Here is a 15,716-nt window from a genome sequence, read left to right on the forward strand (position 1 = left end):
CTAATGTAGAAATCTGATTCTACAACCAAAGGTATTCTTCTAAAATATAAAGAAAAACTGGCGACACTGTAAGGTGGTTTGAGAAGCATCCACCTGACCAAAAACTTTTGAGTTCAAAACATTACTAGAAACAAAGAAACAAGAATGGAATCTATCAATCATGTTAACAACGCAAATTTTACAGAGGAAATAAGAAAATTTACACGATAAAGCATAGGGAAGAAGAGAGATGTTCTGAAGAGCCATTGTTCCTCTCTGTTTAAGAATTCTTTCATTTTGAAATAAATCACTCAAAAGAGAATATAAAACAAAGAGGTGGCCTAGTGTACTGATTAAGAACAGATTCTGGAATGAGAAAGTCTGGCCTTGAAACTCAGCTCCACCTTTGGCGAGTGATTTCTGGACATCAGGTTCCTCAACTGTAAAATGGGGAGAACGAACCCACCTCACAGGATTGTTGTGATGATTAAATGAGCTTATACGAGTAAAATACACGGAACAACACTTGGCACAGACTACGCATAATATTATTATGTAGTAGCACTATTATCAGAACGGAGATGTACAGTTTGAAGTATAACACGAACGTGCAAAGTCCCCGTTTAGTGACTCAGAAGCCCTCTAGATGTCCCAATTCAATTATAGCCCCTCCCTCCCTCCTTACTACCCTCAGAAAGAACACTGAATTTAGTAGTGTTGACCACTTCCTTATTCTTTCTTCAGAGGCAATCAGGACACTGTAAGTAATATATGGAACTTTATTTGTAAAAAGATGAAAAATCTGAAACTAAATATTTTTAAAGCTTAAAAATAAAAACCACATACTTACCCGACATAAAACCACAAACTTACCCGAAAGACTTTTTTGTTTATATTATTGTTGTTCTGCCACCCAGATTCCTCAAGTTTGGTCAAATTGTTGAATTTTTGGTTTACATCTTCTATCTGTTAAAAAAATCAAGCATAAGTTTGTCAGATTAAAGATAACCATATTAAAATTAAAAACTAATGAACAGAAGCTTCAAAAAAAATTGAGAGTGGTGACTTGGACTGGTGGCATATAAATTAGACTAAGTCATTCTCAATTTATATTCAAATCAAGAATTCTCTTTTTTTTTTAAAGGATTTTATTTATTTATTTGACACAGAGACAGAGAAAGAAGGCAGAGGGAGAAGCAGGCTCCCCGCTGAGCGAGGAGCCGAATGCGGGACTCGATCCCAGGACCCTGAGATCATGTCCTGAGCTGAAGGCAGTCATTTAACTGTCTGAGCCACCCAGGCATCCCCCCCAAAAAAGAATTCTTACGGTAAAATTGCTCACTGTTATTTTTGGTTTTACAAGCTTCCAAAATCTACATAAAGAGGGTCAAATATAAAGAACCGTCCGAATTTATTTTTGACCATTAAATGTAGGACATACTCTAGATGTTTTTGTTTCCTTAATTATACAATGTGAACACAGAGCACAATGTCTTTTTTTTTTTTTTTTTAACACAATGTCTTTTGCAAATACTTTCAGTCTGTGGCTTGCCTTCTCATTCTCTTGACACAATGTCACTTTAAAAGATTCAAGTAATAGATCCACTAGCAGGATGAGAAGTATGATCCTTATCCTTCTGGTGTGATCCTCATCTCTACTAGTTATCTAAAGTGGTGCCCTCTGTGCGCCACTTTAGGGAAGATCAAAACAAGCCTTCCCACATTCTGGTCAGGGCTGACATTAACCTCCACTGGGCCTAGAACACACAGCCCCGAGAGAGAGGTCACTGTGCAGGCATAAACAAGACGGAGGGCCAAAGATGGAGTCAGTGACGTCAGTGTATGGTCCTCATCCATCTGGTATTTCCAATCTCCTCCACAGAAGTAACCACGGTCAATAGTTTAGCAAACATGCTTCGTATCCCCCTACTATGCATTTATACACATATGTACTTTCAATTTCTCTCCTGAAAAAATGTAAATTCCAAAAAAGACTCAAGATTACTCTTATGACCAACTGATGTTCAACAAATGTGTCAATGCAATTCAGTGGTGCTGGGAAAACTGTATATCCACAAGAAAAAAGATGAATTTATACTCTTATCTATACCATACACAAAAATGAACTCCAAATGAATTGGATACCTGACTGTAGAACTAAAACTACAATACTTTTAGAAAAAAAAATAGGAAAATCTTTGTGAGCTGACATTAGACAGAAAGAGTTCTTAGACATGATGCCAAAAATCACAATACAGAAGAAAAAAATTGATAAATTGAACACCATCAAAAGTAAAAACATTTACACTTCAAAAGACAGCATTAAAAAAATTAAGACAAGCCACAGACTGGGAAAAAATATTTGCAAATAATATTTCTGATAAAAGACTTGTATCCAGAATAAAGAACACTTACAACTCAATAAAAAAAAGACAAACCCAATTTAAAAATGGCCAAAAGATTTAAGTAGAAATTTCACCAAAGAAGACATACAAATGGCTAATAAACACATGAAAGATCATTAACATTATTACTCATTAAAGAAACGCAAATCAAAACTACAACAAATACTTTGTACCTAAATGGTTCTACGAGACAGACAATAACAAATACTGGTGAGGATGTGGAGTCCTAGGAAAACTCATACCTTGTTGATGGGAAAGTAAAATGTTAGAATCACTTTGGAAAATAGCTTGGCAGTTTCTTGAAAAGTTAAATGTAAATTTACTATATGTTCCAGCAATATCTAGATATTTACCCCAAGAGAAATGAAAACAAATGTCTACCCCCTAAGATTTGTATGTGAATATTCATAGCAGATTATTCATCATCATCTAAGTGTTCCTCAACTGGTGACTAGAGTGATGTATTTAGACAATGAAACATTACTCAGCAACAAAGAGCAACAAAGTAGAGATACACACTGCAACATGGAGGAACCTCGAAAACATCATGCTAAGTGAAAGAAGCTACATACGAAAGACTCTATATTGTATTATTCTATTTAATATGAAACGTCCAGAAAAGGCAAATCCACAAAGAGTCCGTTGCTTGGGGCTGGGAATGGGAATGGGGATTGACTTGCACATAGGCAAGAAGATCTTTTTAGGCGGAAAACACTGTACATTTGGATTGTGGCACTGGTTGCGCACAACTCTGCCAATTTACTGAAAATCACTGAATTGTGCATTTGGAACTGGTAAATTTTATGGTATTAGATTAAACCTCAAAACAGCTCTTGAAAAAAAAAAAAAAAAAAAGAGGTCCCGGGAGCCAACTGGAAGAGGCTCCCAACAGCCAAAGTTGGGAAATGATGATCGATAGATGATAAATGTCAACAATACAAACACATCAAAAACCTTCAAATCTACCTATTAATAACACTAGAAAACTCAAAATTAATTGGTCACTATTGAAGGACGGTAGTGAATCAACTCATTATTATGAAAACTGGTAAATACATAAAAACTGGTCATACAGCAACACGTCATCATGACCTACACACGATTTATATCTGGGCTCTACAGCAAGGGACATTATGTTTCCTTCACTTTTTCTCTACTGAATCATTGGTTTTGCTTATTTGCTTAGTTTTTATGTATCTATCATCAATTCACTTCTAAAGTCTGTATAAACCGCCTAACACAATTTAAAAAGCAAACAAATCAGTATTATTTGGTTCAGCTTCACAGAGAGCAATCTCACAGAGCCCTGTCGCCCTCCTGCTCGAACCTCAACTACTGCTTCCTAACTGCACACCTCAACTCACCTCAGCCCCCATCTGGGGATCCGTCCCACCTCCTCCCGCTTCTTGGTTTAGTCCCTCACTCATTTTTGTGAGATACATTCTCATTTGGTTTCCTAAGAAAGGGAACATGGAGGTAAAATTTGAGACTTTGGGTGTCTAAAAACTGCCTTTCACCCTCTCATGTGATTGGCTGGATACAAAACTCCAGGTTGGAAGTTATTTCCCCTCAGAAGTTTGACGGCATTTTTCGCTCAGCTTTCAGTGTTTCAGTGCTGCTGTTGAGAAATCCAAGGCTATTTTGATTCTTGACCCTTTGTATAAAATTTGTTTTTTTCTCCCTGGCAGCCTCTAGATTTTTCTCTTCATCCCCGAAGTTGTACAATCACATTTAATAATGTGCACTGGTGTGGGTCTACTCTGATTCACGGTGCTAGGCACTCAATAGGCTCCTTCAATCTGGAATTCAGGTCCTCCAGTTCTGGGGAAAATTTTAAACTATTTCATTGATCATTTCCTTTCTGCTATTTTTTCTATTCTCTTTTTCTGGAATTCCTATTATTGGGATATTATACTTTCCAGACTGGTCCACTTAATCTTCTTATCTATTTCTTATCTTATTCAGTCTCTCCTATTTTACATCTCTCCCATTTTATGGGAGATCTTAACTTCATATTCCATCTTTCTATTGAACCTTACATTTCGGCTCTCATAGCTTTTAACTTCAAAGAGTAATTTTTGTTGTTCTTGGAATGTTCTTTTTTTAATACCTGTTCTTACTTGACAGATGAAATGTCTGGTCTCTTTGAGAATATTAACACTTGCATTTAAAAGTTCTTTTCTCCTTTATTATCTTCATTTCCTCCATCCAAAAAGCTTTCTTCCTGGGGTGCTTTGACTTCTTTTATTTCCCCCCCAGGTTTGAGGCTTTCCTCAAATGTCTAATGATTATTGGCTACCAGTTCCTGGAATACTATTTTATATGTTCATTTCTTTAAGATTTTATTTACTTGACAGAGAGAGACACAGCAAGAGGGAACAAAAGCAGGGGGAGTGGGTGAGGGAGAAGCAGGCTTCCCGCTGAGCAGGGAGCCTGATGTGGGGCTCGATCCCAAAACCCTGGGATCACACCCTGAGCCGAAGGCAGATGCTTAACGACTGAGCCACCCAGGTGCCCCATATGTTCATTTCTAAAATAAGGTAAAAAACCTAGGAAGCGTCATCTCCTCGCATACCTCTCCTGATCTTCCTAGTGATTCCCTCTATCATAGCACTTTGTACATCAGAGTGAAATTGTATGTTGTGTCTGACTCTAATAAGCTACAAACTTCTCTGCGACAGAGAATGAGCCTTGTTTTTCAACTCCTGGTACAATGCCTGCCACACAGTAAGAACTCAGTAATTGCTAGATGATCTGAACTAGTAAACACTAACTTTGCTCATTTTTCTCAAATGTAGAGTCATTATAGTGTATGTTATAGCTGAATATAATCTCAATTTCCAAACCATATAAAAATCATCCTGACAACATGGGGAAGAAATGGACATTAGTTATAAAATTTAGACAGTGCTGGGGCACCTGGATGGCTCAGTCAGTTAAGCGTCCATTTCTCGGTTTTGGCTCAGGTTATGATCTCAGGGTTGTGAAACTGAGCCCCGTGATAGGCTCTATGCTCAGCGGGTAGTCTGCTTGAGATTCTCTCTCCTTCTACCCCTCCTGCCGCTCTCTCTCTCTCTTTCTCTCTAAAATAAATAAATAAATCTTTAAAATTTAGACAGTGCTTTATAGTTTATAAAGATATCGTCTAATATCTCATTTAATATTACAGGTACCTAAAAGGCAGTTCCCATTACCCCCATTTTATTTTGCTAACCTCATTTTCAAAAAGACCGACTCAGAGTTAACACCCTGGAAATGCTTGACCACATACCTGAAAACTGACCATATCCCAAAATCCATCCAGATCTGTGCAGGTCGTCTCCTTTTCACCTCGTTTATATTCACAATTGTCCACCAGCCCTTCAAACTGCTTGAACCTTTCTTTCATAAGGAGTCTTGTTTGCCCAACTGCTGTGCGAATAAGATCTTTAGCTAAAGGAAATATGAGGTTTTTAAAAGTTAAAGGACAAAACTGGACCTTTATTGCCAGCCCACCAGCTGATAAGAAGACCTCACCGTAAATACCTTACGGCTTATGGAATCAAATTCTTACCTTAATGCAAAACAAAAAATATCATTACGTAACTTTGTTTTACAAATACTGAGCATTCACTATCTGCTTCAATTCCTGCTAAAAATTAGCAATATTCATTCTCATACATAATGCTGCACCATCAACAGCACTATACCTCTCCTTGTGTTTAATAAGAATTTAACCACGAACAACTCATCACACATCAGTATCTATGCAAGACTTCATACTGACAGAACACAGATGATTTTTTTCCAAACAACTTCCCCGAATAAGTAAGATTAAGGAAATTTTCTGAAAATCTGTTCCATACTGATTTAGGTAATTTTCATTCAGAAAAATATTTTTGTTTCAATAGACAATACCAGTTACAGATGTCACTCATAGTTATATCAATCTAATAATAGGCAAATTGTCTAATTATCAGGAATAACAATCAATATTCTAATTACTTACATCTTTTAAGTAGAGATATTAGCAAACATGTTGAGATATGAAAAATTCTTGCTGCTTTGAATAAGAATGTAACCATTAAGTTGGACAACCCTAGATCTTTATGTTTGGGATAAATAAAACCATATTTAAAAAAACAAAACTAAAACACAAAAATATAAATGCTCCCTCACCATCATCTGGAATGTCCAATTCAAGCTTCCTGTCCCACTCAAGGCAGTGCGAAGTTAATTTCTCAGTTTCTGACTGAAGAATATTTCTAAAATTATGACATACATTTCAGTTTTACAAATGTTTCTCATACTAATATCTAAGTATTAGCATTATGACACATGTAACATTAGGAAGATATAAAAGATAGTCACAATGGTAATTTTTCAGAGTTGATACCGATTTTATGAAATGTGATATATTAAAATGCAAAAATACAAGTTGATACCCTATGTCCCTCTCTCTTCACCCAAAACTTAAGCAAATGCTAATGCTAAGAGCCCACTTTTCATGCTAATATTTCCAATTTCTTCCATTCTTATTTTTTAGAGACTTTACAGAATCAGATGTTCCTTACTTCTCTGTTACTAGTTCTCTGTTACTGCTCATGGAACTAAGACCAACCCATCTCTCAAGAGTAAGCTGAAGCTAAAAACTGCAAGTATGAAATTACAGTGATAGAGCCTTACAGATTCTCTTGAATTATTAGGCTTTGCTTGCCACTCCAAACGCAGTGGTTCTCAACAGGGGTCAGTTTTGCCCCTAGGACACATTCGACAATGTCTAGAGTCATTTCTGCATCATGAACTGGAGGAGCGCTACTGGCCAAGGATGTTACCAAACAACCTACAATGCGGAAGATGGTCCCCACAATTATCTTGCCTAAGATGTCAAGAGTGCCACGGTTAAGAAACACTGGCCTAAGGTAAACGTAATCTGTTTCTTTATAAAAAGCATCCTCGCAGGAGAAACTGAGGATAGTGTTTGTTTCTTAGAAGAAAGCTTAAGCTGTTCATATCTAATGGCATGACAGAGGATGACTTAATTTATGAGAAAGGAGACCTGGCTTAGATCTGACATTATTTAGTTGGGTAAATTGCTTATTATCTTAATATCTCATAGTTGAAAACGCAATGGATTAGCTAATGCTAAAATTCTTCACAATTCTAAAGTTTCATGCTCTAAAAATAATTGAAGTGCCTTTCAAATATACAAAAATATTCATTCATAATAGAATAACTATTAAGACTACAGGCAAGATAATATTTCTTATCTACTTTATTGGCAAAGCTCAAAAAACTGTTAACATTGTATTGGAAAAGGTATGAGAATGTTCTTGCTACATTCATTCAAGAATAATAGAATGGGGGCGTCTGGGTGGCTCAGACAGTTAAGCATCCGACTCTTGATTTCAGCTCAGGTCATGATCTTGGGGTTGTGAGATGAGCCCAGCATCAGGCTCCACACTAAGTATGGAGCCTGCTTAAGATTCTCTCTCTCCCTCTTCCTTTGCCTCGGCCCCTTGCTCGCACACACACACGCTCGCTCTCTCTCTCAAAAAAAAAAAAAAAAAGAACATGCACATAAACATATATGTGTCCATGCCTGCACGTGAACTATAATTTGGAAAATCTGAATACTGACTGGATATTTTATGACATTAAGTAATTATTATGATTATGTTAACCACAATAAGCATTATGGTTATGTTAATAGGAGTCTTTAACTTCGAAAAATACCTACAGAAATATTTATGGATGAAGTGATATGATTATCTGGGATTTTCTTTAAATATCTTGAGTCCGAAGTATATGGGAATAAATATGAAACAAGATTGACCATGAGCGATGGGGGTCCAGTGTACAAGTCCCTGTACTTTCATATATGTTTAAAATTTTCCACAATAAAAAGCTTAAAAAAAAAATAGCAGCATGTAATAATTTCCTGTGTAATGTGGAATGTTGGGGCCTTTCTCCAAATGCAGTCCTCTGATTTATTTCCAAGGCCTGTAGGTGACATGGTTGAGGTTTCCCAAACATGATGTTAATTTTCACTCTTCATAGTTGGAGAAAAGTAATCCTATCTCATGATTTAGCAGGCCAAAGAGCTTCCTACCATCTCCCACTATCCTTCTTTTGTAAAATAAAGATTAACTTGGTTTGTGGGGGGAAAATGTATGAGAAAATAGGAACTCCCCATACCTCGTGGAAGGGAATGTAAATTGAGGTCATTACATATTTTCGCATGAGAGAATTGGAAAGTATACAAGGTTGTTCTTTGCAGTGTATTAGTAAAAGACTGAACTCAATGTAAATAACCAGCAACAGCAATTTACTACTAAGTAAATTGTGGTACATCCACATAACTGGGTACTATATGGTCACCAAACACACACATATCCACACAAAGAAAACAACAACAACATGAAAAAGCTCTTTAAGTATTAAAATGGAATGTCTCCCACAATAAACATTAAACGAAAACAGAATAGTAAGCTATTGTTTGTATAAAAAAAGGAAAAAAATATATATGCTTGTCTCTCTCTCTCTCTATATATGTTATCTATCTCTCTGAAAGTTTTCACAAAGCGTGAATAACACTTGCCTCCTTGGAAGGTTTGAACTGTGGAGTTAGGAGACAGTTGCTAAAGGGCTTCTCACTTGTACCTTTTTCTACCTTTCAAATTAGAAACCACACGAGTGAAAATACTAGCTACTGAAAAAATAATTAAATTTTAAAAAATAAATGAAATCACCCAGAGTCTAATTCATCTATTATATTAAGGTTAATACAGTTTAATTTCGGTTTTAAATATCTACACATTAATACAAATTCTTACACTAGGAACAAATGGACGAACCTGAAATATGGCACATCATGGTGGGCCTGAGATATCCGATCTTCATTTATTTCAAGTGACGGGACTTCTTTTATTGTAAGGCCGTTTGAATTTTTAGTAGTCTCATCTTTATTTAAGACATGTTCTACAAAGAAAACACCACATATAAATTTCAAAGCAGCAATTTTTTAAATGATATCCCCACAAAAGACAAATTTTAAAAATCCTTCCATTCTTTTGTTGTTGAATTTTAACATTTTATTTCTGCTCCAATGATCTCATTTACCACATCTCCTCTAAAATGGCTCGATAATTTCATCTCTTTAAATTTACATTATTTCCCGAACCCTTTTGTCAGGCCTCATTCCAACTCTCTGTCCAGATGTCTTTCCGCATGTTTCCCATCTCTTCTGATCCTGTGGGACTCTAAACAAATCTCTGATAAATCACAATCCAGAAGGCAAATAAAAATTTAATTAAAATACCATACCTTTATTCCAAACTGTTAGAGAACCCAAAGGACATTGTAGTTTATCTGAATCCTGATGTACTGTCTTTGCAGAGTAAGTTTTACATTTCTGAGCCAAAATTTCTTTTGTCACTTCTTGAGTCTTATCGCTAAAAACAATAATAAAAGTACACTTCATGAAGCATGAATCCTATACATCTAATTGAAGAATTTCAAAATTACATTGCTTTTTAAAAACCAGGGATAAAAATAGAAATGTTTACTTTTTTTTAAAGTTTGTTTATTTAACCTCTACACCCAACGTGGGGCTTGAACTCAAGACCCCCAGATCAAGAGTTGCATGCTCTTCTGACTGAACCAGCCAGGTGCTCTAGAAATATGTTCATTTTAAAAATAATATATCTATTCCTGGGGCGCCTGGGTGGCACAGCGGTTAAGCGTCTGCCTTCGGCTCAGGGCGTGATCCCGGCGTTGTGGGATCGAGCCCCACATCAGGCTTCTCCACTATGAGCCTGCTTCTTCCTCTCCCACTCCCCCTGCTTGTGTTCCCTCTCTCGCTGGCTGTCTCTATCTCTGTCGAATAAATAAATAAAATTAAAAAAAAAAAATAATATATCTATTCCAGAGCCAAAAAATTTAAACACCCATATAGTGGGGATGTCCATCTTTACTAACTGTAATGAGATCTAAAGATTTTGAAAATCTCTTAATGAAACAAACACTTAATAGTCTTGCTGCTGCTGAGCAATTTCTAATAAGTTTGTCAACAGCTAGTCTGCAAAACAATCTTGCCTTTTAAAGAGTCCAAATGATCGCCCCCTGCCCCCCCCGCCCCCACTTTGCAAGTTAATCATTTTTACCTTTAGAGGTTATTTTTCTAAAGTAATACTCAGGAAAAAAACACAAACAAACAAACAAAAACCCATGTCTGAATTACAGTATTACAGCAATAACTTCTTCCTAAAAATTTATTTCTAAGTGCTATAATAAAGTCACTTATTAAAAGCAATAACAAATTGTACTGTGAAAATGTTAATAACAGTACATAGGAAATATCAAAACTGTCAAACAGATTATTGTAGGCTTCTGACGAATCTTTTTAAAAACCAAATTTTCATTATTTATCATTAAATTAACTACATAAGAACTTTTGAGAAGCACAGGCTAAATCTAAGAAAGGCATTTGTTACCCGTCTTTGCAAGGAATTCATGATTAACATTACGTTCTTACGCTTCTGTTTTTAAAGGTGTCCAGGTATAACTGGGTGTCAAGAAAGCACTGGCACTTCTGGGAGTCATAGGTGTTATTTGATAGGTCTTCAGACCATCCAGTGGCTGAAACATAAAATCCTGAGGTGCGAAGGAATTCTTCCCTTTCATTTGTGCAGTATTTGTCTTAGGCAAGGTCTCCATTTTTGGTAAGACTCCATCTGGATCCATTCCATCTGTCGCACTGGTTTGCGAATCCCAAGGATTTTCTTCACTATCGACTTTAAAAGAAACGACCTAGTTGTGAGTAAACAGAATAGAGTGAGAATTCCTGCTCTGGGGATATATTTGACCAATTTTTACAGGGCTGAAAATGTGGAAGCTGAGAAATATGTCCCACAAACATAATTTAAAGAGACAAAAACAAATACAATGAAATGTATACAAGGAATCAGAAGACCAGCTACACTAAACCATTGCTACGATCCAGAAAGAGAGAACCAATCCTCATTATGGGAATAAATAATAGGTTTTAGGTGTTACAACAAATTAAAATATATGAAAACTAAGGTGGAAAATTTACTCACCTAACAAATACAGACCTGTTTTTACTTAGATTATGCTGATAATTACAATAGTTTCAGAATCCAATGTTTATTAGATAACTACTATTGTCAAGTACCAAATCCTTTTTGTAAATAATCTTGATTATAAATAACCTTGTCATATGAGCAAAATTATTTTTCAGTGTTACACAATAAGATGAACCATATAAAATGTGAAGCATATTTTCTTTTTCAAGTCAATTTAATTACTTGGTTTTTTTTACCTGAGATATAATTAACATATAACATTATATTAAAATACAAAACATGATTCAATATTTGTATATATTGTGAAATGATCACCAATAAGTCTAGTTAACAACCGTACATAGCTATAGAATTTTTTTTCTTGTGATGAGAACCTTTAAGGTCTACTCTCTTAGCACCTTTCAAATATGCAATACAGAATTATTAACTACAGTCACTATGTGATATATTACATCCCCAGGACTGACTTATTTTGTAACTGGAAGTTTGTACCTTTTGACCCCCCTCACCCATTTCATGCACTCATTTAAACACACTTTTTAGAAGTTTCTACGTTTCTGATTTTCAACAAGATATAAACAGAAACCAGAGTATTTCAACCTGGACAAGAATTTAAGGGTGACACTGTCCCTGAGGCCAACATGGCAGTGAAAGTAAAAACCTAGGTTAATCCTTAAGGAGGAAATCAATCTTAAGGGAAGAACTATGCGATCCAGCTACTTGCTTGTGAAGAGTCATCCTATACTGCCCACATTGGAGGAACTAGGTTTGATTCTTATATGAATCTAGCCAGATTTCTTAGACTTTGGCAAAACTTTTATTTTTAAGGTGAAGGAACTGTAACATGGATCATAAGCCAAGAAACTGGGCCCTTAAATTGGTGGCTCCTTTTTGAAGACTCTACTAGGCTCTATGCTAGATGCGCTATCAGAAAGTTAGGTTATTTCATGGGGCGCCTGGGTGGCTCAGTCTGTTAAGCATCTGCCTTCGGCTCAGGTCATGATCCCAGGGTCCTGGGATCAAGTCCCACATTGGACTCCTTGCTCAGCGGGGAGCCTGCTTCTCCCTCTGCCTGTTGTTTCCCCTGCTTGTGCTCACACGCGTACGCTCGTTCTCTGACAAATAAATAAATAAAATCTTTAAAAAAAGAGAAAGAAATTTAGGTTATTTCATATTATTTTTTAAGGATTTTATTTATTTATTTGAGAGAGAGAGAGACAGCATGAGCAGGAGGGGCAGAGGGAGAGAAAGAACCTCAAGCAGATTCCATGCTGAGCGTGGAGTCCCATGCGGGGCTCAATCCCAGGACCCTGATCATGACCTGAGCTGAAACCAAGAGTTGAATGCTCAACCGACTGTGCCACCCAGGTGCCCCTAGGTTATTACATTCTTAAAACTTTATGTAAGTATTGCATGTTAAAGATGGGAAAACAAACTCATAACTTGCCCAAAGTTATCTAGCTAATTGGAAGCAGAGACAATATGCAAACTCATGCCTAAATGAATCCAAAGTCAATACATTTCACCCTACTCCATCTTATCTCTTAGTGAATTTCCATGTGAAGGTTTCTGTCAGCTGTGTTATTGTATTTCTCTATCTCCCATTAATCAAGTTATGCTGTCTCTAGGTATAAAGCTCTGAGGACGTAATACCTGAAAGACAACAACAACAATAAATCCTTTTGATGCTTCTTTATGGCTCAAGACGTTTTAACACACAAGTAGCTTAACCCTCTTGAAGCAGCTCTGTATGCTTAATTTCAACTTTATGAAAGTAGCAGTGAGATTTTCAGAGTATCTGGAAATAAACAGATGTTTATACTCTACCTTGTCAGGTTTTGTTTCTATCTTTTTGGCAGGTCTTCCTTGATTTGGTGCTTTTCTTTCTGTTTCATTATCTAAAATAAAAGTGAAATAAGACAACCATTTTTACTAGATAGAAAATGCCACTTTTAAAGTACTAGGTAATTTGGAAAAGGAAAAAAGGCAACAAAAGGAATGTATATCTTAAAGGATTTTTTGATTAAGAGTCATATTATAAAATGAGATTAAAAAAGATGAAATTTCCTGCCAAGTACAGGCCATCTGTTTTCAAAACAAAACCAAGGTGTTGAGGTATTTTACCTTTTGCCTCTATCAAATACATATTTGTTACAGAAAATTAGGGAAAAAAAGAAAAGCACAAAACCCACAAAATTTTAAAAAATAACCCAAGATCACATTACTCACTAACAATCACTGTTGACACTTTAGCGTATGATTTTCCGGTTTTATCCTAGGCTCACATATTCACATACATATTTTAGGGTTGTGTTCATACTGTTCAGAATTTGATGTTATTCTTTGCCCACTTAATATATCATGTTCTTTCACAACACTGTTCTTCAATGTTTACATTGTATTTTGCCAAATGGATGGGCTATAATTATTGGGGGGCCATTAATTTCTCTCTTTGAAGTGCTGCTAACACCAATTCAGGTACTTCCACCTTCGAGCCCCCACTGTGTGTAATGGGATGCTGAGGCATGGAACCTCCCTTAGGAACTGGAGTCTCCTATTTCCTCATCTCTTATTCAGAGTCGAACATGATAATTTTTAAAACGGAAGACAAAAACCTCAAACCAAAACATTCTAGATCAGTCACTGGTCAGAAATAGTTTTCACCATGAGTAGCTCTTGTGATGGGCTTTTCTGTCGTAGTAGACGAGACTGTTCTGGCAATCTGCTTTGCTGCTTGAGTGGCTGATCGAGTCATTCTCACCGATGTGGTCATTACAGGCTGTACAACTGTGGGAAAAAAATAATCACATCAAATGCTTTTTGTAATTATTACTGTTGTGCCAACATCAGAGCTTATAATAAAATTATAATATAATATAATATAATATAATATAATATAATATAATATAATATAATCTGCTAAATTCCTACCTTTTTTCTCTTTGTCCAACACTTTTCTTTCAGAAGTTTGTCTTTGACTGGTTCGGACTGCTCGAACATCACTCCCATTATTCATCTATTCAAAAGATTAGGTGCTATTTAACTGCATTATGAATCAAATTGCCACTTTTTGGAGGGGGGTTAGTTTTCAAGTCATTTTATTAACTCAACAGTTCAAAGACCTCCACCACCATATCTCTGCTACCCCCACTTTCTTCCGAAGTGTAGTGGACTGAGAGAGAGAGAGAAGGATTGAGCAGACCCCATCCCCCAGGAGCCACTTATAAAAGGCGGTGGGGGGAGACATCACAAAAACAGCAACGGATAAATGAGGGGCAACGGAACCGCAAATACAACACAAAGCTGGGGCAGTGGTAGGGAGGGCGGTGGGGGGCGGGGTATGGAACACTTCATGAATCTGCGTGTCATTCTTGTGCAGAGGCCATGCTAAACTTCTTCTGCATCATTCCAATTTTAGCAGATGTGTTACCGAAGCAAGCACGCAAATTGCCACATATTCATCTGTAAACTAGCCCCTCATCTGAAATCTGACTATTGTAAACGACCCAACAAAAATACTTCCCCAAATAAAATGAGATGAAGAAAAAAGTTTTCCATTATATAAACTTCCTCACAGCTTCTTTAGAATTCCAGACTTCAGAAAATGCTAATAACCTAAGCTATTAAAAATAGCTGACTATAATCTGAGAATCCTTAAACATACCAGGCATGTTTTCACTCCAAGACCTTTGAATTACATCTAGAAACTTTTTCTGGATCAAAAGCTCTTCCCCATGGTTCACCCTTCCACTCTTTAAAGACTTCACTCAAGATGCCACCATCTCAGTGAGGCCCTGCTTGACCACCCCAATCAAAATTCCACCAGACACCTACTCTAGTACTCCCCTTCTCCCTTCAGTCTTTTTTCTACCTCCTCTATAATACTTACGACCATCTGACATACTGTATACTTATTTTTTTTTAATTGCCTATCTCACATGTAAGCTCAATGAAAACAAGGAATTTTGTTTATTTTGTTCACTACTATACCCTACAGAGAAACATGGTAGTGACTCAAACTTTATTGAATACATGAAGTTCAGCTTCCTCACCTGATGAAGAGGCATACTATTTTCGTCCTTGCCCACATCCCTTTATTTTAGTAATCTTCCTAATAACTTTAATCATATGGTGTTTTGAAGACCCATAAGTTTTTAACACCCACCCTATGTGCTTTATATCCCTATCTACATTTTATGTTGACATGGAATGCATAATAGAAGCAAACAAAAGAGTGTGACACAAG

General features: G+C 36.4%; 1 protein-coding gene and 1 non-coding gene across 2 annotated transcripts in view; both read right to left on the bottom strand.

The window, feature by feature from the left end:
- Nucleotides 1–15,716, bottom strand: part of DLGAP5 (DLG associated protein 5) — a 37,509-nt gene that overhangs the window by 13,275 nt on the left and 8,518 nt on the right. The window contains exons 5-13 of the mRNA XM_048220154.2: nt 14,402–14,486; nt 14,135–14,257; nt 13,298–13,368; nt 10,900–11,174; nt 9,690–9,817; nt 9,221–9,344; nt 6,543–6,628; nt 5,656–5,816; nt 853–945 (exon numbers count right to left, since the gene is read on the bottom strand). Coding sequence (XP_048076111.2) covers nt 853–945; nt 5,656–5,816; nt 6,543–6,628; nt 9,221–9,344; nt 9,690–9,817; nt 10,900–11,174; nt 13,298–13,368; nt 14,135–14,257; nt 14,402–14,486 — 1,146 coding nt within the window. The remainder of the gene's footprint in view (nt 1–852; nt 946–5,655; nt 5,817–6,542; nt 6,629–9,220; nt 9,345–9,689; nt 9,818–10,899; nt 11,175–13,297; nt 13,369–14,134; nt 14,258–14,401; nt 14,487–15,716) is intronic.
- LOC113242418 (U6 spliceosomal RNA) lies at nt 14,805–14,912 on the bottom strand. Its single transcript, XR_003311913.1, has one exon. It is a non-coding gene; the product is annotated as a U6 spliceosomal RNA (small nuclear RNA).

Source organism: Ursus arctos, unplaced genomic scaffold (assembly GCF_023065955.2).
Source record: "Ursus arctos isolate Adak ecotype North America unplaced genomic scaffold, UrsArc2.0 scaffold_25, whole genome shotgun sequence".
In the NCBI taxonomy this organism is placed as follows: Eukaryota; Metazoa; Chordata; class Mammalia; order Carnivora; family Ursidae; genus Ursus; species Ursus arctos.